Source organism: Syngnathus floridae, chromosome 14 (assembly GCF_059516105.1).
Source record: "Syngnathus floridae isolate MCC-2025c chromosome 14, RoL_Sflo_1.0, whole genome shotgun sequence".
Lineage (NCBI taxonomy): Eukaryota > Metazoa > Chordata > Actinopteri > Syngnathiformes > Syngnathidae > Syngnathus > Syngnathus floridae.
Genome location: NC_142426.1, coordinates 11,093,871 through 11,118,332, shown reverse-complemented (window position 1 = coordinate 11,118,332; position 24,462 = coordinate 11,093,871). Strand labels below are relative to the sequence as shown.

Below are 24,462 nucleotides of genomic sequence, written 5' to 3'. Positions count from 1 at the left end.
GACGTGACAGCTGGCGGCCGCCAGCTCTCTTTTGTACTTACCCAGCACGCGCGGAGCGCAATACTGAACGTCTAAGAATGACTCGAAGTGAAAGCGGGGTCACTGCCGAGCTCGCCACGCTTGGCGAGTGGCTCCGTCGCTGCGCTTGAACACCTGAGACCCAGGGTTCGATTCCCCACCCTTGCTGCTGCTTGCGCCAAATACTGCCTGCGCCGCCTGCGCTGCCTGCGCCGCCTGCGCCGCCCATGCCGCCCGCGGTCCCTGCCGCCTGCATACGCTGCGCTGCGACATTCGCTACATAGCGATGTCTATAAATAGACAGGCCTTTACCTGTACTAGTAAGTAAATTAACAACTTTTTAAGACTTTACAAGTTTTTTAAAGTTTTTTTTACCTTTTGTAATTTACTATTAATATTTTTTGGGCATGTGGTTTGCAAGTTTATTATGCAAATGAAGTTGCTTTGTACATTTTAGAGACACACACATTGACGAGATAGCGGCAGTACTTATGTGTATTTGTTAGGTTGCTTTGGGCAGAACAAACCGCAAAAGACGGGTCACATTGACCCAGCTGTCTAATTGTACTATCATTTGTAATGTACTTAAAAATTTAAATGATTAAAATTGTTAAAAATTGTCACATACAGTTAAATAGAGCATCAGACAGGTTGAGGCAAATATCTAGCATGTGGTATAGACGTCTATCATGCAAATGAGTTTGTTTTGTACTTTTAACACACATGCACACTGGCGAGATAACGGCAGTACTTCTTTATTTCTTAGGTTGTTTTGGGCAAAACAACAAAATGTGCATCGCATTGACCCAGCATCAGACAGGTTGAGGCAAATACGCTGCTACTCGGTGGCAGCACTTGGAATTCATCTAGCCTTTCTGATATGGTCAATTTCATAAGGATGCTGGTATGAATAAGAACACTCTGGCCTTTATTTCACTCTGAACTGGGTAGTACCACCCAGTACATGTACCGAGGCTGGCCGTGTTGTTACGCAACTGCTTTGAATTGAAAGCTAAGGTCCTGGAAGTTACACGCTATGTTTATACATTCAATTGACTATAGCAGCAACCTGGACTGGACAGCAGCAGCCTTCTTTGTAGTCAGACAGCCAATGGGGACGCCAAGCCCTGCAACAAAACATGCAAGAAGTTTCACATTCAAGAGATGGACCATCGATTGAGGCACATCGCGAATGATGACACCAAAGTTGACTTTATTTACAAGACCACCAACAGGAAGCAAACACGCCACTGTTTATTTTATTCACAAGAATGCCCACATGATGCATGACTATTCAAAACAAACCAAAAAATGGCTCTGACCACATTAGAACAGCTTTTACTCGTACAGAAAAATGTACCAACATTCTGCAAGATTCTGAGTTCGGTGGCCATTTTAAAGCAGGGTTGCCAAAGATGACTTACTGATCGCAACAGTTTGTACACTTGTCGTTTGCATCTATGGGTGTCTGGCTACTTGGCTTTTGTCAACAATTTAGAATGCATCCAGCTTTTCTTTGTGTAGTTAAAAAAATAAAGTAAAAAGCCTGACACTGCATATTTAACAAGTCAATTTTGTTTCAGCCTAACTTTACAATTGTCTTGTCATTGAGAATGTCTCAAATGATTCCAGTTTGTATGCGCGATAGACTGCCAATGCCAATGTTTAAAATGGACCACTTGAATTCAGTTCACAGTTTAATTGCAGTTCAGTGGTACACACACACAATTACAGTACAAACAGTTCATTTCATGATTAAAAAAACAACAGTAAAACAACAATATTGCAAAATGACGCAAAACAAAACATAAAAAAAAAAAGAAAAACAAACAATACAAAACAAACAATACAAAACAAACAATACAATACATACAACACATACAATACAATACATACAATACATACAATACAATACAATACATACAATACATACAAAACAAAAAAAAGAAAAAACAAAAGAAAAACAAAACAAAAAACAAAAAAAACAAAACAAAAAACAAACAATACAAACAATACATACAATACATACAAAACAAAAAACAAAACAAACAATACAATACATACAATACATAATACAATACATACAATACAATACATACAATACAATACATACAATACATACAAAACAAAAAACCAAAAACAAAACAATACAATACATACAATACAAACAATACATACAATACAATACATACAATACAATACAATACAAACAATACATACAATACAATACAAACAATACATACAAACAATACATACAATACAAACAATACAAACAATACAATACAAACAATACAAACAATACAATACAAACAATACAATACATACAATACATACAATACAATACCATACAATACAATACATACAATACATACAATAAAATACATACAATACAATACATACAATACATACAATACATACAAACAATACATACAATACATACAATACAATACAAACAATACAATACATACAATACATACAATACAATACATACATACAATACATACAATACATACAATACATACAATACAAAAAAACAAAAAAGAAAACAAAACAAAAAAACAAAACACAAAACAAAACAATACATACAATACAATACACACAATACATACATTACATACAATACAAAAAACAAACAAAAAAAAACAATACATACAATACATCCCATACATCCCATACAATACAATACATACAATACATACCATACAATACATACAATACATACAATACATACAATACATACAATACAATACATACAATACAATACATACAAAACAAAAACCCAAAAAAACAATACATACAATACAATACATACAATACAAAAAAAAAAAAAAAAAATACATACAATACATACAATACAATACATACAAAACAAAAAAAAACAAAAACACAACCAAAAAAAACAACAAAAAACAATACATACAATACAATACATACAATACAATACATACAATACAATACATACAATACATACAATACAATACAAACAATACAATACAAACAATACAATACAAACAATACAATACATACAATACAATACATACAATACAATACATACAAAACAAAAACCAAAAAAAACAATACATACAATACAATACATACAATACAAAAAAAAAAATACATACAATACATACAATACAATACATACAAAACAAAAAAAACAAAAACACAACCAAAAAAAACAACAAAAAACAATACATACAATACAATACATACAATACAATACATACAATACAATACAAACAATACATACAAACAATACATACAAACAATACATACAATACATTACAATACAAACAATACAATACATACAATACAATACATACAATACAATACATACAATACATACAATACAAAAAAACAAAAAAGGAAACAAAACAAAAAACAAAACAATACATACAATACAATAAACACAATACATACAAAACAAACAAAAAAATACATACAATACAATACATACAATACAATACTATACAATACAATACAATACATACAATACATACAATACAATACAATACAATACAATACAATACATACAATACAAAAAACAAAAAAAAAGAAAACAAAACAAAAAAAACAAAACAAAAACACAACAATACATACAATACAATACACACAATACAATACATACAGTACATACAAAACAAAAAACAAAACAAAAAACAAAAAAAAACAAAACAAAAAAATTATATATACAATACAATACAATGCATACAATACAATACAATACATACAATACAATACATACAATACAATACATACAATACATACAATACGATACAATACATACATACAATACATACAAAACAAAACAACAAACAAAACAAACAATACAAAACAATACATACATACAATACATACAATACAAAAAAAACAAAAAAAAAACAAAAAACAAACAAAAAAAATACATACAATACATACAATACAATACATACAATACAATACATACAAAACAAAAAAAACAAAAAACAAAAAAAAAAAAACAACAAAACAAAAAACACAACAAAACAAACAATACATACAAATCTTGAGATTTCCTGGGTTGTGCTGGATGAAGTGGCTGGAGAGAGGAAAGTCTGGGAGTCCTTCCTAAAGCTGCTGCCGCCGCAATCCGACGTCCGGATAAGCGGTGGATGGCTGGATGGCTGGATGGATGGGTGGGTGGGTGGATGGGTGGGTGGATGGATGGGTGGATGGGTGAACAAAAAACAATACAAAACACAAAAAACAAACAATACAATACATACAATACAAACAATACATACAAACAATACATACAATACAATACAATACATAGAAACAATACATACAATACTATACATACAAACAATACATACAATACAATACATACAATACAATACAATACAAACAATACAATACAAACAATACAATACAATACAAACAATAAATACATACAATACATACAATACATACAATACAAAAAAACAAAAAACAAAAAAAAGAAAACAACAAAAAAAAAACAAAAAAAAAACAATACATACAATACAATACACACAATACATACAAAACAAAAAACAAAACAAAAAAAAACAAACAAAAAAACAATACATACAATACAATACATACAATACAATACAATACAATACATACATACAATACAATACATACAATGCAAACAATACAATACATACAATACATACAAAACAAAAACAAAAACAAAAAAAAACAATACATACAATACAATACATACAAAACAAAAAAATACATACAATACAATACATACAATACATACAAAACAAAAAAAACAAAAACACAACCAAAAAAAACAACAAAAAACAATACATACAATACATATAATACATACAATACATATAATACATACAATACAATACATACAATACATACAATACAATACATACAATACAATACATACAATACAATACATACAATACAATACATACAATACATACATACAATACAATACAATACATACAATACAATACATACAATACATACAATACAATACAATACATACAATACATACAATACAAAAACCAACAAAAAAAAGAAAACAAAAAACAAAACAATACATACAATACACACAATACAATGCATACAAAACAAAAAACAAAAAAACCAAAAAAAAAAAAATTATAAAAAAATACATACAATACAATACATACAATACATACAATACAATACATACAATACGATACATACAATACATACAATACATACAATACATACAATACAATACATACAATACATACAAAACAAAAAACAAAAAACAAAACAAAAAACAACAAACAAAACAAAACAAAATACAAAACAATACATACATACAATACATACAAACAATACATACAAACAATACAATACAAATACAATACAAACAATACAATACATACATATAATACAATACAATACAATACATACAATACAAAAAAACAAAAAACAAAACAAAAAAGAAAAAACAAAAAAAACAAAACAAAAACAATACATACAATACAATACACACAATACATACAAAACAAAAAACAAAACCAAAAAAAAAAAAAAAAAAAAACAATACATACAATACAATACAATACAATACAAACAATACACTACATACAATACACTACATACAATACAATACATACAATACAATACATACAATACATACAATACAATACATACAATACGATACATACAATACAATATATACAATACAATACATACAATACATACAAAACAAAAAACAAAACAAAAAACAACAAACAAAACAAACAATACATACATACAATACAAAAAAACAAAAAACAAAATAAAAAAAAAAAAAAATACATACAATACAATACATACAATACAATACATACAAAACAAAAAAAACAAAAAACAAAAAAAACAATACATACAATACATAATACAATACATACAATACAATACATACAAAACAAAAAAAACAAAAAACAAAACAAAAAACAACAAAACAAACAAAAAAAGACAACAAAAAAAAAACAATACATACAATACGATACAATACACACAATACAATACATACAGTACATACAAAACAAAAAAAACAAAAAAAAATATATATATATATAATACATACAATACAATACATACAATACAATACATACAATACAATACAATACAATACATACAATACAATACAATACATACAATACGATACATACAATACAAAAACCAAAAAACAAAACAAAAAACAACAAACAAAACAAAACAAACCATACAAAACAATACATACATACATACAATACATACAATAAAAAACAAAAAACAAAACAAAAACCAAAAAAAAATACATACAATACAATACATACAATACAATACATACAAAACAAAAAAAACAAAAAACAAAAAAAAAAAAACAATACATACAATACAATACATACAATACAATACATACAATACCATACATACAATACAATACATACAAAACAAAAAACAAAACAAAAAAAAACAAAAAACAAAAAAAAAACACAACAAAACAAACAATACATACAGATCTTGGGATTTCCTGGGTTGAGCTGGATGAAGTGGCTGGAGAGAGGAAAGTCTGGGAGTCCCTCCTAAAGCTGCTGCCGCCGCAATCCGACGTCCGGATAAGCGGTGGATGGCTGGGTGGCTGGATGGATGGGTGGATGGATGGGTGGCTGGATGGATGGGTGGCTGGGTGGATGGATGGGTGATTGGGTGGGCTGGGTGGGTTGGATGGGACGGATGGACGGGTGGATGGATGGGTGGATGGGTTGCTGGATGGGTTGGGTGGATGGGTGGGTGGATGGACGGACGGGCGGACGGACGGGTGGATGGATGGATTGACATAGAACACATACAATACCCTGCCATACGCTACCATACACACAATGCATACAATACAATACCATATAATATCATACCATACTATATGCTCTGCATCTGGGAGTTACAATTATAGACATTGAGTAGAGTGGCAATGGCATGATATTTTTGCAACAATTACACATACCAACTCCAGTTTTATATTTAAAATATGTATACAATTATCAGTATATTGTAATGAGTTATACTAATTACAAAAGTATCCGAATTATAATAATTTAATTTTATCATCCATCCACTCACTCAAAAATGTCGGCATGAATCGAGCAGTCGACTAAACGGGAGAAAATCACGCTCGCAAATGTTTGGAAGGCGGGCGGGCGCCATCTTGGAATAGATTTGAACATGACGTAACAAATTTGTCACATTCATCAGTTTGCATAACACGGAAATAGCACACTATATGTAATGCAACATTGTTAATTTGACGAAACACAACGCCAAAGAGATTTGAAATACTGTAGCGGCAAAACGACAGTCGCGGTGGCCGGGACGAGTGTGAAAAGATTTTCAAGATATTTGTTCGCATCAAACAAACAAGGCGTCCGTCGTGAGAAACGGCAATGAACGACAAACATTTGATAGCTTACCCGAGAAACCGCCACACGGTCGATGGCGCCTGCATTTGATAATTCGCCTTGAATCCTGCAACAAACAAACAAACAAACAAGGCGTCCGTCGTGAGAAACGGCAATGAACGACAAACATTTGATAGCTTACCCGAGAAACCGCCACACGGTCGATGGCGCCTGCATTTGATAATTCGCCTTGAATCCTGCAACAAACAAACAAACAAACAAGGCGTCCGTCGTGAGAAACGGCAATGAACGACAAACATTTGATAGCTTACCCGAGAAACCGCCACACGGTCGATGGCGCCTGCATTTGATAACTCGCCTTGAATCCTGCAACAAACAAACAAACAAACAGGGCGTCCGTCGTGAGAAACGCCAATGAACGACAAACATTTCCTAGCATGTTAGCTTACCTGAGAAACCGCCCGCTGCGCGGGTGATTGCACCCGTATTTGACAACTTCCCCAATTCACCCGAAGATGACGTCACATCCGTCAATTCAAATCTTCCTCGCCTGCTCGTCCAATGGTGCTTTGCACACTAGCGTACCATGTGACAGGCCACTTCACACGCGGGCGGTTGCACCTGTCGCTCACCTCAAGACTGAAAACTGCCTTCAAAAACCTAAGTGCCACTTTGCCCGCCTCCTACCTCTGCCCAAATTCAGTCTGACCAATCACAGCGCAACTGAAATTGGCTTGACCACGCCCACCTCTCCGACAGGCAAGATTGAAACCTGCCTTCAAAAAAAAAAAAAAAAAAAAAAAAGTCACAAACTTTATGCAGAAGTGAGTGAAAATCGACAAAGTACAGCTCGTGGGTAAGGTCGGGTCCCGAACCATGGTTCCATCGTGTTAGAGGCAATGACGTTTACCACTTGACCAAAGACTCGTGTCCATGACAGTGACAGAAGGGCAACCAACGCTCACCTCAAGACTGAAAACCCAAATAGCGTTGGCTCGTGAGTGAACGATTCGTTCAAAGAGATTCTTAAGATTCAGTTCACCTAAAAGAACTGGAATGCACATCAGTACTTGGGGAGCTTCCGTCGTTGGTCTTTTAGCAGGCCCCGCCCACAAGTACCTCCACATTGGGTCACGTGACTAACAGCTATTTACATACAATAAAATAAAGTATGAAAACGTTATTTAAAAACACACACAAAATCATACATACACAAGACCAATGCCGCTGGAACGAGCTGGACTAAAGGAAGACATCCGTTTAAATTTGGTCAGTTTTAAGACATAAGGAAATCATGAATATTAAAAGAGGATTTTTTTTTTAAATGGCAATATTTTTTCATTTTTACATAGCTTGGAAATGTATTATGATGGAGTTTACAGGTGCAGGCCGGAGGGGGCTCGGCCCAAAGGAAATTGACAGATGGAAATATTTAAAAACACTTGAGGTCACCATTAGATTCAGATTTATCATATATATATATACACATGTATATAAATTAAATTTCCTTGAAGGGGATTTACACTGTACATGAAAGTATTTGTAACACCATCATCAGTATCTATACAAACCTTCAGAGGGGAAAGAAGACAATAGCAAAGTGAAGGGATGGACTGATTTTAGACATCACCATATGGCAAAATTGGACATTCAGCTCCACGTCAAAGTTCAGTTTGAAAAGTCCTCCCCCAAGTGACTTACTGATCGCAACAGAGACCGTTTGTACACTTGTCGTTTGCATCTATGGGTGTCTGGCTACTTGGCTTTTGTCAACAATTTAGAATGCATCCAGCTTTTCTTTGTGTAGTTAAAAAAATAAATAAAAAGCCTGACACTGCATATTTAACAAGTCAATTTTGTTTCAGCCTAACTTTACAATTGTCTTGTCATTGAGAATGTCTCAAATGATTCCAGTTTGTATGCACGATAGACTGCCAATGCCAATGTTTAAAATGGACCACTTGAATTCAGTTCACAGTTTAATTGCAGTTCAGTGGTACACACACACAATTACAGTACAAACAGTTCATTTCATGATTAAAAAAAACAACAGTAAAACAACAATATTGCAAAATGACGCGGCGCTGAGAGAGAAAGAAAGAGGCATCATGCAGATAGCCAGTGTGCACACCCAGTGAAAAAGTGGAGGGAGGGATTTAGGAAAGAAAGGACAAAAGAAAAAAACAAAGTCATACTCTCCTTAAATAATGGCTGGGCGTTTTGCCCTCGCCGCATCCGCACCCTTCCGTCTCGTGTCGGCCGCTCATCACGGGCGAATGTTGGCTCCCCCCCCCCGGCCGGTATTCGACGTTTGGACTCATCCTCCGCCTCGTGCCACTGCAAAAAGAAAAACGGCACTCTGTTGCACGCGGTTCACTTCTGTGGACGTACTCATTACCTGTCTATTAAAGCGTGCTCCTATTTTAAGCTCCTTTATTAATAGCGTATATACACATGAATGTTTTTGTTTTCTTTTTATGTCTGTTCCTATATGAAGAATTCAATGCTTATAATTTCTTTGTTGTAAAGTGCTTTGAGCTGCATTTCTTGTATGAAAGGTGCTCTACAAATAAAGTTTTTTATTATTACCCTCTGGTCTCGCGGTCCTGTCCAGTCCCTCTCTGTGCAGGCACCCATCAGATCCAGTGTCCCAGCAATCCTGAAAGGCAGACATTGTGGTGGTTTTTGCAAGGGGAAAAATTTCACTAACACCCCCCCCCCCCAACCTTAACTAAGGTAAGTTTGAATCAGGTAACTAGCGGCACGCACGGGCTGGCGCATGTGTCATACAGCCCTCCCGCATTGGAGCGATCCGGGTTATGAAATGTTTAACCCCTTACAAAAAGGGAGGGAGGGAGGGAGGGAGAGAGCGAGAGGAGATGAGAAGAGGCTTTGGTGCGCACTTAAGCGCAACCGGCCAGTTCCCCCTGAGTAGAGCTGGCTTGGCCCCGAGTGGAAAAAAAAAAAGAGGAAAACGTGACGTCACGGAGAGCGTCACGGAGAATCTCCTTGTCCTCGACACCGTCGACGACACTGGGACCCAGTCTGGCAGACATTATACCCTGGTATTCCACAAAGGGCAAGGTATAGCCACGTTCCACCCTGAGTGCACCAGGCCATGCAGGTACTGCCGGGCGCGTTGGAGAAAGAGAGCGAGAGAGGGAGGAAGAGGGGGAGGGAGGGGGGCAGGGGGTGTCTACTTTGCCGATTGGTATCTAGAGGGTCACAGCAACCCAAATGCCCGTGCGTGCTACTAGTTACCCTATTCAAACCGACAGGGGTAGGGAAAGCACAAAAGAAAAAACAAAGTCAGACTCCCCCCGAAACGCTGGCTGCATCTGCACCCATCAGTCTCGTGTGGGACGCTCGTCACGGGCCAAGGTCCGGGTCTACTCCGGCCGGTGTTGGACTCGTCTTCCGCCTCGCACAAGTGCAAAAAGACAAACGGCTCTCAGTTGCATGCGGCTCACATCTGTCAACGTACTCATGACCTGCCCTCTCCCTGGTCTTGTGGGTGCAGCCCAGTCCCTCCGGGTGCAGGCTGGCGCTCGTCCCATCCGCCGCCCTGGCAACCCTGAACGGCAGACAAATAAGGAAATCAAATTAAAACTAACAAGTGCGTTGCATATTGGATTGCCATGTCACCACCTCTGGCCAGCCTTGGCCAGTCATGCATCAGGCTCCTCGTCAACACTTGGCGACTGCTTTCTTTGGGTGATTCCTTCCTTTGCACCCCGCTCACCAATCGCGGGTCTGGTGGCCTCCGTCCACCGGCTCTTTGTTTCATACATCGTCTCTTCCACCTTGCAAGACAAGCACAAAAGTCTCGCTGCGCGGTCGCTTGCGCTTGCCGTCGCTTGCGCGGTCGCTTGCGCTTGCCGTCGCTTGCGCGGTCGCTTGCGCTTGCCGTCGCTTGCGCGGTCGCTTGCGCTTGCCGTCGCTTGCGCGGTCGCTTGCGCTTGCCGTCGCTTGCGCGGTCGCTTGCGCTTGCCGTCGCTTGCGCGGTCGCTTGCGCTTGCCGTCGCTTGCGCGGTCGCTTGCGCGGTCGCTTGCGCTTGCCGTCGCTTGCGCGGTCGCTTGCGCTTGCCGTCGCTTGCGCGGTCGCTTGCGCTTGCCGTCGCTGCGCGGTCGCTTGCGCTTGCAGTCGCTTGCCGTCGCTGCGCGTTTGGCACTCAATGAGGGCTGCACAACATTTTGGAATACCAACGATATGGCAGTATTGGGCCAGACCACAGCATTGAGCAAAGTTGTGCAAAATTCTGGGATGGAGAGGAACTATTTGATCGCAATGACATCACTTAGACCAGTTAACTTTAACTTGCATCAATGACTTGTTATCTTCTAAACTCATTACAAATAGTTAGGAGGCCAGAAAACATGTTTCATTTGCCACATGAACAGAAAAAAATCTTTGTTTTCCTAAAGTGCATGTCAACGACCTATACCACCATATGACGGTTTTCCAATCCAGGTGCAGCCCTACACACGTCACCATTGGTGTCCAAATGGTAGCCTCGGGCCAACTTGATCAACACACCACACGAATGAACGCAACACTGTAGCAAACACAAAATATGAATGGCAACATTTTGTGATTGATTTCATGAATTTGTGTCAAAGAATTCTCAATTTGATTCAGTATGCAGCCCTCAAACAGACATTTGGACACCGCCGGTGTGAACTAAAAAGAAAAGAAAAAAATCCTTTTCACATGCTGAAGCTGCGCAGGTCGACGCCTCCAGGGAAGCGGGTCTCCCTCAGAACTCTGCTACTTCAGAGCGATGCCACAGCGGTCCGTCCACCTCTGAGCAGATCGTGTCGCGTCCCGGTCGCCATCTGCACAAACAGAAACAAATGTTAGAAACTCAAAGAGCACCCCAAGTTGTAGGTCACTTGCTTACTTGATCACAGCGGTTAGGTACTCTTGGTGACGGTCACCGGGTCGAATCGGGCCATGCACCCCCCTTTTGCGTCCGGCCTGCAAAAGGTAGAACATGCAATGAGTTGGGCGCTGCTCACATCATTAAGTCTTCACCGTGGACCGGCTCGCCCCAACACCGCCCCCTACACCTAGAGAACAAAGGACGCACAGTGGTACGTTAGGCTTCGATCAAGCACGACAGTGCTAGGTTAGAAAAAGACACAATGTGACTGTCTCGCTCCAACACCTAGGGGAGAACAAAGAACACAAGTACCACAGTGGTAGGTTAGGGTTAGAGGAAGTGCAACAGTGGTAGGTTAGAAAAGGAAAATGTCACAAGTCAAATTGCAAAATTGGACATTCGGGATCGGCTCGCTCCGACGCCACCCTACACCGAGGGGAAAGAACAAAAAAGGCAGCAACTACGACAGTGGCAGGTTAGAAAAAGATACACAAAGGTACAAGTCGTATGGCAAAATTGGACATTCAGCTCCACGTCAAAGTTCAGTTTTGTGTCCATCCACGGAACCACGTCCTCCCCCAAGTGGGCCGTCAATGGCAACCAAGCACAAGACAACGCTGGATCCAGACCAGCCACAACCACAGCGCACCTCGAAAGCAAGACCAACCATCAGAGCCCTAAACACTGTCCACACCTGCAACCTTTCCGTCGTGCACCCATAACCAAAGGCAACCACACTGCCCCCTCCTGGGCACATGATCCGCACACGTCGACTTTTGCAGCGCGATGCTTGATTCTTGACTTGATATGGCTATTGCTCCTTTGCATATGGCCATTGCTCCTTTGCTCCTTTGCATATGGCCATTGCTCCTTTGCATATGGCCATTGCTCCTTTGCTCCTTTGCATATGGCCATTGCTCCTTTGCTCCTTTGCATATGGCCATTGCTCCTTTGCTCCTTTGCATATGGCCATTGCTCCTTTGCTCCTTTGCATATGGCCATTGCTCCTTTGCTCCTTTGCATATGGCCATTGCTCCTTTGCTCCTTTGCATATGGCCATTGCTCCTTTGCATATGGCCATTGCTCCTTTGGATAGGCCATGGCTCCTTTGGATAGGCCATGGCTCCTTTGGATAGGCCATGGCTCCTTTGGATAGGCCATGGCTCCTTTGGATAGGCCATGGCTCCTTTGGATAGGCCATGGCTCCTTTGGATAGGCCATGGCTCCTTTGGATAGGCCATGGCTCCTTTGGATAGGCCATCGCTCCTTTGGATAGGCCATCGCTCCTTTGGATAGGCCATTGTGCATTTTCATATAGAATTGTCCCATTCGGCTCCTCTTGCAGCCTACAAAAACACAGACCGCCATTAATTGTGTGCTGGGAAGCTAAAACTCGACAACCATTGTGTGTTGGGAAGTTGAAACTTGACAAAAACAGGTTTTCACCTGATTTAGGACTACTCTTCCTCAGTGTCCTCAACATCAGTGAAAGGGCTCCTTCAAGAGCCTCCTGCTTGCTTTGTATAGAAGGATGCTGGCTGGGCGGCAGTTTTTAGTGCTACAAAAGACAAGCAAATGATTGCAACAAAAATAGACATTGAGTCGAGTACCAATGGCATGATTTTTTACCAACAATTATACATACTAGGAGTTTTACATTTGAAAAAAAATATTATATTGTAGTAAGTTATGATAATTGATAAAAATTATAGTTCATATTTGAATTTGATACATTCTAAGTAGAGTTTTACATTTGAAAAAATATATAATCATCACATTGTAGTAAATTATGATAATTATTCAGGATTATAATTCATATTTTAATTTCATCATTCATCAACTCCCCTCACATTGGACAGATGATCCAGGTTGGCGGCGTCCAAGACGGGAGAAAATAACCCGGGCAAATGTTTGTTGCGGGCGGGCGCCATCTTTGAATGGATTTGGTCCGATTTGGACATGACGTAACATATACGTTGCATTCACCAGTTTGCATTCACCAGTTTGCATGACATGGAAATGGCACACGCATCATATAAAATAATTTAAAAAATGGTTAAGTTGACTAGAGTCAAACTAACATTTCCTATTGTCAGACAAACACGCGCTTATCGGCGGCGTCATTTACGAACCGTCTACAGACAGACGAATGAAAAAAAATGCTGGCCAGCATGAAAGAAAACAACCGCGAAAGACATTTAAAATACCACCAAAACGCGCAACGACGCGACGCGACGCAAAGTGGATTGTGGCGTGCCGTGTCGTGCCGTGTCGAAACCTCAAGCACTCCCTAGACAGCGAAAATCCTGCAAGAAATAATAAATGGCATCGTAAGAAACTGCAAACATTTGCTCACGGGCTAAATGGCCTGCGGTCTACAATTTACCTCCAGGCCCACCGTCGCGGTGGACGTGACGTTGCCGAGTCACGAGAGTACGACAATCCTGCGACAAACAAAATAAATTGAAAAAAAAGGCTTGTGAGAAAAAGCAACAAAGCGTGCCGTCGTGAGAAACGGCAGGAGACGACAAACATTTGCTAGCATGCTCGCTTACCTGAGAAACCGTCCGCCGCCGCCGCCGCCGCCGCCGGCCCGCGCTCGGTGGCACCTGCATATGATAACTCCCCTTGAGCGAGCACAGCTGTCTTCAATTGACCTAAAGCCCTGACGTCACATCCGTCGATTCAAATCTTCTTCTCCTGATCGTCCAACGGCGCTCGGCACACTGACGCCACCAGGTGGTCGCCTGTCATGGTGACTACTGTGGAAAGGCTTGCTTCGGACTATCCGTTGAAACTTTCAACACCGAACATGTTTGGATGGAGGATACCCTATCAATATGACCAAATCTCCTTTGGTTTCCGAGCAGGCTCTGGTCGAGTGGTTAACGCCATTGCCTTCAATCAAATGAAAATATTTGTATCGAGTATATTTGTATTGTATATTTGTAAACGTGCTTTTGTTGTGCAATTAACCCTTTATTTATTCTCTCTTTTTTTTTAACCTCGTGTAGTGTACCTACACATATTGTCATATAAAATGTCTGATTTTTATGTTTTAATTGGCGAATATAAAAACAAGGAATAAGACGCCAGACACGTTTTAACATAAATGTTTATTAAAAATAATAATATCAAAAGCAAATTTCAAACCAGCAATCTAATGTGAAATTGCAGTAGATATATTGGATAACAATATTTAGGCGTATATAGGTATACACGTTATTTAAAAACGACTATAAGGGTTATACTACGACACAAGTGTTTACCAGCTCAGTGGCCTAAGAGGAGAGTGTCCGCCCTGAAACTGGGAGGTGGTGGGTTCAAACCCCTGCCGAGTCATACCAGTGACTATAACAATGGTACCCATTTCTTCCTTGCTTGGCACTCAGTGGAAGGGGTTGAAATGGGGCCCCCCCCTGCTGCTCACTTATACTTACAGTCCAAAAACTACGGTAAGTTCAAAAATATCAGAGGAAGTGATAAACAACTGTGGTGATTTGGTTGCATAAGCAAGCCTAACCCTAAGCACAGCAAAAGCGAGAGCAAGCCTAACACAAACCCAAACCCTAAGCACAGCAAGAGCTCTGGTCGAGTGGTTAACGCCATTGCCTTCAATCAAATGAAAATATTTGTATCGAGAGTTCATCCTAAAATGAATTGTTCTTGCAAAAATTCTGCCTGCCGCCGTTGCAGTGCTCCCGTGAACTCATTTTCAAGTCAGTTGCTAAGAAACACCACACCGTTGCACAGAGACAATTCTTGAGTCATATCAAATCAATGATTTTCAAACGGGTCCACCACAAGTTTTTCCCTCATGGCTACAAAGATCTTTAGATCTTTTCGTTCACTCTCGTTCACTGAAAACATTTGTTCTTTTGAACCCATCGTTCACTCACGAGCCAACACTACACTGCAGGAGTGATACACACACACACACACACACACACACACACACAATGATACGACAAACACGATGACACGACTTTTCACGCACCTGCACTTAACGAGGGAATCTTGGGAAACATGTTGCAACGCGGCCCCGAGGACTAGAGCTTGACACCTGTGACCTTTGACCATGATATTTCCCTCATAAAGTGGCCTGTTATTAGGTACACTTGAAAAGGGCGGTGTACCTAATGGAGTGTCCGTGTGATTCCCTCGTTAAGTGCACCTGCGGGAAAACTTTTAGCGCCTGCGGAACGTGAAAGTGGCTAAAACTTTTCACGCACCTGCACTTAACGAGGGTCACTTGGAAAACATGTTGGAACGTGGCCCCGTGGACTAGAGCTTGACACCAGTGACACACAGAGGTCATGTTTTGTCAAGACAAACGCTTTTATTTTTTTTTTAATGAACACAGAGAGGTCATGTTTTGTCAAGACACATTTTATTTTTTTAATGAACACGGAGAGGTCATGTTTTGTCAAGACACAAGTTTTGTCACCAACTAAAGGTGTGATGCTATGAAATTTAATATCTTGTATGACTTCCATAACTTTTGGTTTGGCAATGATCCATAGAATGTATTGATGACGCAATCACGAATAGCAAAGAAAACAGTCTTACATGCCTCCCAGTGTTCATCAAAAATGTTTTGTTGTCTTCCATGCTTCCTCTTTCATTGTATTGCAGACATACTCAATGATATTAATGTCCGGTGACTGAACTGGCCAGTCACAGAGCATATTGATCATCTTGGCCTTAAGAAACTTTGAGATGGATGTATGCGATGGAGCACTTTCCTGCTCAAAATTTGACCTCTTTCATGGTTTGGAATGTAAGTGGTAGCTAAAACGTCTTACACAACCCCATACCCACCAAAAGAAACTATTTTCTGGGGAGGCCCCCAACAATATTTGCAATAGCTGTGATGTAATTCAACCAAATTTTGAATTCAGAGCACATATTTCTAAATACATTTGCCCTTGTGACAGAATAAGCATGTAACATACATTCAACTAATACACATATTGCACTAAGCTTATCTATATATTTCATGTCACTGGATGTTTAGAAAACTAAGAAGCTCACAGTCCTGGAACAATATTCATAACATTTCTCCCCAAAATTTCTATACACCTTAATTTAATTTGTCCATTTTCTACACATAACCACAGGTACTGTATTTTTCTGACTACAAGGCACACTTAAAATGCTTTAATATTCTCTAAAAATCACCAGTATGCCTTTTAATCACATGAATGGATGTTGAATTGAAGTTGAACAAAGTTTGACTTATTTTTTATACAGGTTTGTTTCCCATAATGTGCAGTAGTGGGACTTATAAACAAACCAGTGTGCCCTATGTATGGACATTTTCCAAAATAGACCTGTTCATAGAAACCTCATCTTATAATCCAGTGCACCTTACGTTCCAAAAAATACAGTACATATTATTTGTTACGTGTGTTTATATAATATTCCATTTAAGTTCATCCATAATAAATGTGTAACAGTGAACAAAAAATGAATAAAATCATCCTCAAATGTGGTGCGTCTAAAAACCAGGTTGAACCAAAGAAAGATGATAACTCTACAAGGTGCTTTTCGGGTGTCTTAGGAGGAGTCAGTCTCAAGCTAAATGGTGGCGGAGCATTTAAGTGGAGAACAGACACCTCATGATAGTATAGTCTTCTTAGGTTCCAAAAACCAGGATTGTTCATGCCAAGCTAGAGGATTCGAGGAGAGGAATGTTCAGGAGTTTAAGACATCTGGGGGTTTGTCCATGACATGGATAGTAGGGTTCCACATACTAGTAAGGTGAGGTAAGAATCTTGAAGGTTATAAGTGAAGGTAAATTACACATTAAAGTATTCAGTGACAGTTTTTCTTGCACTCTCAGTTCTGTTGACTCTGTTTTGAAATAGTGCCGAACCTGTACAATGCTCATACAATGAGAGATTTTTACAAGCATGAGAGTCTTGAACTCAAGTGAGTTCAACGCCCAACTTGCCGGGTAATTCCTTGGTTAGGAGGATGTATTTCCTCCTTTGAATAAATTCTGGACCCAGGCAAGGGGCGTGGCCTGATGTCAGGAGTCATCATCTGTATCTTCTATCAAAACCTTGGTATCACGGGTCTTGGATCTGGAGGGGGAGGAAAAAAAAAAAAAAACAGAAATTGGTAGGCTATAAATTGTACAGTTAAGCTACAGACCTCTGAGTAAATATATTTGCATATAATTAACAAATTACAAATTTAGGATGCACTTCACTTAGACTTGGAACGACATGACATTACAAGTCATCAAGTTTATAGTTTGAAATCTGCACGTTAACACAATTTGCCTATTTAGGATGAAAAGCAAGCAAGCAAGCAAGAAAAAAGAGAAGGGCTTCTTTTTTTTTCCCATTCATGCCAACCAGGCAACCCTGTCTGCGTCACTGTTTGGGACAAAACGACACACTGAGTAAATATGCCTCAAGAGAACTTTGCAAGTTGATCATGTATTCTGCTGTCGTGTGGGTGTCGGAACACCTACTGTGAAGAAAGTCTTGGTCTACGTAGACTCATACTATAGCTCCGTTTCCAACTCTTTTTGCCTTGTCGGTTCCTGACTCCATCCTCCTGATCCATCATCTGCTCCAGCAGGGTCTGGTCATCAGCATTGAGTGGAGCCACGCTAATGTCTCTGACAGCTCTGAACTCGCCACAGTTATTCAGATGTTCATTCTCCAGTCTGAAGAAATTCCACACAAAACGTCTGGAAGAGAGAAATCCAGTATTAATTCAATGTGGTGATCCTGGCCAATTGCTAAACGCAAAAAAATAAATACAACTACAGGTATGAAGGCACGCTAAAAATGGTTTCAGAAACATACCACAACATGGATGCTTGCTACATACCTAAAGACCTCCATCGGGGCCAGTACAGTTGCTACTATATCAGAGATGCCATGAACACTGGCGATTGTGCTGAGGGAGATGGTTAAAATCCACGAAAATCTCAACAGTACATCCTCGACTATGGCACTGTAGTAATAGGCCTACAGAAAGACACACAGACCAAAAATACATGAGCAAAATGCATCAACAAACTGCAGTTAATGTCTCAATGTCCAAAGAGAGAAGGAAGAATATACGTACCTTATGTGGGTAGACGATCTCCTCCCTCAGAAAGGTATTTTCTCCAGCATTGCGGTCAAACAGGCCCCAGTCCATCTTCAGATCCCAAATGAGTGTGTAACATGAGCTGACCACCAAACACGTTACATATAAGTAGAAGAAAATCTTGGCATCGTCATATGATTGAGCTGAGGAAACATAACAAAAATAGTCAGAGTGGCAAAAAGCACACATGCATGTTTTTGTTAAATGCATAGAACCTCGCCCCGATATCTTAGGAATTTAAAGAGTGCTGCATTCCACTGAAAGACTTTTCACAGTCAGCTAAAAATGTTTTGCCCCATTTTGCCTGAGGAAAATAAGATTTCTAATAATTATGCACACTGTGATATAGGGAATTGATATGCTGTGGGCCCACCATCCCTCATTACACAAATACACATCACTTAACATGAGCCTTTTGTTTGTTATGGGAAAAAGTATCTCATTGAAAAAGGTGAAAAGACAAGTGATACATTATTTTTTTGCTTGAATGTAATTTACCTTACCATAATAGAATCGAGAAAAAAGAACGTCCTACTGTTGACTGTCCGCATAAATCTGTGTGAAAGTGTTTCTTAAGTGTACCTTTATGTGTGCTGTAGAGAGCAGCAAAAGTTACAACAAAGAAGGAAGTGGAGTATTTCCCAGCATTAACCAGGTGAGGGAAGGCCCTTTTCGTGTCCCGGTAACGACGAAGACACTGGATGAATCTGAACCAAGCAGGAAGACAGTGAACCACTGCACGGACGCCATAGGAGTAGGTATTACACACATCGTTACCTGAACATGACGACATTTGAATCCTGTTACAATAACATTTGATTGCTTACAAACAACATGATTTGATTCATGTAAATGTTCATTATTTCATTGCAATTGAGAGAGCGGTCTCACCTTCACTGCTGATGAGTCCGTCGTGTTTTTTCCAGTCAAGTTCAAAACTGTAAAAACAGACCATGTACTCCATGTCTAACAAAACAACTCCCAAAGAGTTCAACTGGTCAGCCAACCAGAAGTCAGCAAAGCCAACACGATGGAATGGTGCGGTCATTACTCGAAACTGTGGAAGAAAATATGGATGTTTCGTTCCAAGTGACACTTTCTATCCTTGTGATAGTTAATCATTTCAAACAAATGACTCAATCACATTTGAGTTCAACCTGGATATGTGCGTGTTCCTTTACATTCAAATTATGTGCAGTAAGTGATGTTTACCAGAAGTTTGAGAAGCCAGAAGCGTGACTTGTAGTAGCAGGTCTTGATTGGGTTGATAAGGAAGACAATAAAAAAGCCATAAAGAGCCAAAGGATGGGCCTGCATTGGCAATGGAATGCTGTCACTAAATAGACATGACAGCAGGCTGACGCACCACAACACCCCCAAAAAACCTGCAATCTGAAGACAAGACCAAGTCAGCCAATGTTATTGGGGAATTGGTCATACGTGTGTGCTTGTTCAAACCTCAAACAGATGTTGATGCGATAGGTTATTTCTGGGATTGAGTTCAAATATAAGCACATGGTTTACTCCTGCTTGCCTCCATCCATAGGTGTTAATACCTAGAACATAATTAAGAAAAAAGAAAATACCTGTGAGAAGACTCAAGGGTATATTCATTGATGGCTGTCGCCTGAGTAACAGATGCTGATGTGATTGTGCCACATTTGTCACATTTGTGTATTTACCTAAGAGGAAGAGGAATTCTATTAAAAGGAAGCCTCCTCTGTAGATTCTAATCATTGGCCAAACGTCAGCGATGGGAAACATGACAGCTCCTGAAAACAGATTTAAAGTTATAGACAAAAACGAAAAGTCAAACCAATTTCTGCAGCTTAATTGAACATGCAATGTGTCAAGATTTTCCCAAAAAATGAATGTTAAAATGCTGGCCGTGTTATAAATCGATAGGATCATTGATTCTAAAAAGATTGCTTTGGGAGAGCCCCTAGTATCTTCTTTAGACATTACACTACAACAAATATGCATTAGTTTCAAATTGGGTGTGGAATACCTGTAATAATGACAGTAACCATTAAGACGAGGAAAACTCCACAATATAGTCCAACTCTAAATGTGGTCCAAGCGGGAGCTGGCTGTAAGAAGACAGAAAGAACATGAAGAACACACAAAACTGATAAAAACAAAAATAATGAATTATCGACATTAGTCTTCATGTATGTCTGAGCTTTTTTATTAAAGCTTTGTGTGTGTGTGAGTGTGTGTGTGTGTGTCTCACCTGCGCAGCTCCTAAGGGAGGTACCCTCAATCTCTTCATGGCCCTCTGCCTGTCACCACCTTCCAACTCTATTGTGACCAATGCCTGAAAGACAGCAACAATGTATCACAAACGGACACGTGGTCTGGTGACAATTGTCACGAGTCCGCTGGAATATCCTCACAATCATTCTTTTTTTTTTTCTTTCAAATTCCTTGTGATTATATGAAATGTGTTTACCTCAGTCTCAGATATGAGCTGTGTGATTTTCTTGCAAGTGTAGAATGGAGCCACCTCAACGTGGGACACTCTCCAATTAGCCCCCCGAGATGTATCCAAAATCTTATCATGCTTCTTCAGGATCTTTCTGAAGCCTGTGAAATTCAGGTTCTGCAGACAGGTATAGAGTGAGAGAACTCATGGTTAATGGACTTTTAGGTCGTGTCATCACAGAAACATTTAAATAGGCCATGGGGAAAAATAACAGTGTTGTTTGAAAACAAATTAAAAAAAACTCCACAATGCCTGCCTATACAATTATGAAATCAGCTGACTTTTTTATGTTCCTATTTATCCATCCATTCATCTTCCCCTGACCTCAACGCTATTGAGAACCTTTGGAGTATCATCATAGGAAATGTCTATGATGACGGGAGGGAGCTCACATCCAAGCAATAGTTCTTGGAGGCTATTCTGTCCTCATGCAACCCAATTGAAAGAGATACCGTTCAAAAACTGACCAATTCAATGGAACAAGGGGTCCTATGTTTACATGTAACTTCACCTATAATTAAGTTTTGATTTGAATAGTGTTTGATTTCAAGTTGGACATAGGTAATTGGTACGAGGCATGCTTGTCTTCCTGCAATAGTTTTCCAACAAACCATTGAAAATTAGAATATAAAATTAACCAAATATTTTAGTGAGCCATTTGTGGTTCTACACCTGGTAGTTCTGCAACAGGATCAAACTGAGGTAGAACTCTGAGAAGGCCAGCTGAAGGTCTTTTATATTTCTGTGTTTGCATCTCTCTTGCTGTGAAAGGGTAAACACGGTTTTCCTCCTTCGCAGATCCCGCCCATTGGTTGCAGTCTCTCTCTGGGCATCCAATGATGATTGCAATTCATTTTGTAGGGTGGCGAATCTCCGCTGAGCCTCAGCCAGCTTTTCTAGAAGACAAAAGGAAAATAAAAGAGAGGCATAACATTTTATGGAATGAACAATAACATACAGCTCTCTCTCTCTTTCTCACGCGCGCTCTCTCTCAGTCTCTCTAAATTTAATTTTCTTACCTGAATAAAATGTGTTAATCTTGGCCAGCTCTTTTTCACATGACTGGAAGAACTTCTCCTCAAACTTGGCATAATACCTTTTAACGGTGTCCTCATCCGTAACTACAGAAAGAGAAATTAAATATTTGTCAAAGGTCATTTACGGTGAGCCATTGCATACTTATTGTGATTATACAACACAGAGAACCAAAATAGGGAGTGAGACAGACACAGGGAGACATATTACAGAAAGAAAATACCTTCAATGGACGGGGCCTGATCCTGAGCAGCATATAACATCTCTTTGAAAGCCTGAAGATACAGAAACAAAACATTACAGTATGGATTATGCGGTTCGCTATACCATTACTCACATGATCCTATCTCTTTTACACATTTTAGGATTACAGTGATCCCTCATTTTTCACGAGAGATGCGTTCCAGAACCACCCTGTCTTGCTCTCGCCCTGTTGGTCGGCTGACACACACTCAGAGGCACGCCCCGAGCTATCAGCGTGTATTTAAACGCCGTTCTCCCGTCACTTATAAACCCACGAACGTGAAGCGTGAAATGGCGAGGGATCACTGTATGGACTTGAAGACATTGACAAACTTATTTTTTATCATAATGGAAGCGCCACCTACTGGCTACAGGATATAAATGTTTTTATTATTATTATTCTCGTAGCAGGTTAACCAGATCAATTTCATATTTACTCACAAATAACAATTTTGAGGGGAACATTTTAGATGATTGTCCAAAATTGTTAGACCCATTAAAATAACAGATGAATGTTCAAAAACAGTGGGGCTGATGAAAAATTTTACGACCAGAAATCCTTCGCTTCCCCACAGTGGTGTAGCGTTTGAAAAGGTAAACAGTTTGGTTACTGCAGTAGATTGAAGCAGTTAGTATCACACAACACAGCCAAATAACATGGACAACAACATGCATAGTCAGCATGTTTTGACGAACTGAATCCACAACACAGAGAGTAATTGCACTGGTGTGTGCTGACAGACAATAATAAAAACATTAAAAAATAACAATTCAGATGTACTGTATTTCTCGTTCCAAATTGATTCTGTACAACAGTAAACCGACAGAAAATTTGCATTACATTTACATTAGTATTTACAACACAAATGCATACGGTACATCACGAACTTGAAGTTAGCATGTATTTCAGACATACCTCATACTGAATGTATTGTTTCCTCCATTCTGGGGTGATGTGAGCTGAAAGATGCTCTGTGAATTTCATTTTATATGTTGACCCCCGGCAGGTCGCTGTAAGATAATCGACTGACTGACTAAATAAAAACCCACTAGGATAAACGAATCATGGCTAACGAACCTCGTCTATTCTTGACACTAATCCCCAATTATGATTTCATTGTAGCATAGCTATCGAGTCCAAATGTTGCCATTGTTCGTAAAGAGTGACAGTGGTGCGTAGTTTTAACAAAATATGTTAATATTCAATCTAGCGCCAAAATGTCGCACGAGACAGGGAGTTTAATGGTCGCATTATCCGCAACGGCCTCTTTCGTGGCAGCCGCTTCTTCGTTTTCTTCTTCTTTTTTTATTAGTTTTT

The 24,462-nt window shown here is 39.2% G+C and overlaps 1 protein-coding gene across 4 annotated transcripts; it reads right to left on the bottom strand.

Moving 5' to 3' along the window:
- Nucleotides 1-757: 757 nt before the first annotated feature.
- On the bottom strand, nucleotides 758-24,440 carry LOC148387724 (solute carrier family 53 member 1-like). Of its 4 annotated transcripts, XM_088396108.1 has the most exons (27): nucleotides 24,061-24,440; nucleotides 23,125-23,176; nucleotides 22,886-22,987; nucleotides 22,539-22,762; nucleotides 21,834-21,983; nucleotides 21,615-21,698; nucleotides 21,390-21,471; nucleotides 21,064-21,153; nucleotides 20,840-20,937; nucleotides 20,594-20,773; nucleotides 20,273-20,438; nucleotides 19,964-20,158; nucleotides 19,358-19,524; nucleotides 19,118-19,257; nucleotides 18,753-18,974; nucleotides 14,824-18,357; nucleotides 14,655-14,712; nucleotides 14,119-14,574; nucleotides 13,715-13,826; nucleotides 12,287-13,614; nucleotides 11,034-12,221; nucleotides 9,975-10,959; nucleotides 7,835-9,722; nucleotides 7,697-7,751; nucleotides 7,567-7,621; nucleotides 7,437-7,491; nucleotides 758-1,145 (listed from the first exon to the last, which is right to left on the bottom strand). In XM_088396108.1, exons 1-16 carry the CDS (start codon nucleotides 24,127-24,129, stop codon nucleotides 18,303-18,305), a joined length of 2,076 nt encoding a protein of 691 aa, XP_088252234.1. In that variant the 5' UTR covers nucleotides 24,130-24,440; the 3' UTR covers nucleotides 758-1,145; nucleotides 7,437-7,491; nucleotides 7,567-7,621; nucleotides 7,697-7,751; nucleotides 7,835-9,722; nucleotides 9,975-10,959; nucleotides 11,034-12,221; nucleotides 12,287-13,614; nucleotides 13,715-13,826; nucleotides 14,119-14,574; nucleotides 14,655-14,712; nucleotides 14,824-18,302. The 4 variants fall into 4 exon arrangements, with proteins under 4 accessions (XP_088252234.1, XP_088252232.1, XP_088252235.1 ...); XM_088396106.1 differs by lacking the exon at nucleotides 7,567-7,621; XM_088396109.1 differs by lacking the exon at nucleotides 7,567-7,621 and having other exon boundaries at nucleotides 14,547-14,574.
- Nucleotides 24,441-24,462: the final 22 nt, after the last annotated feature.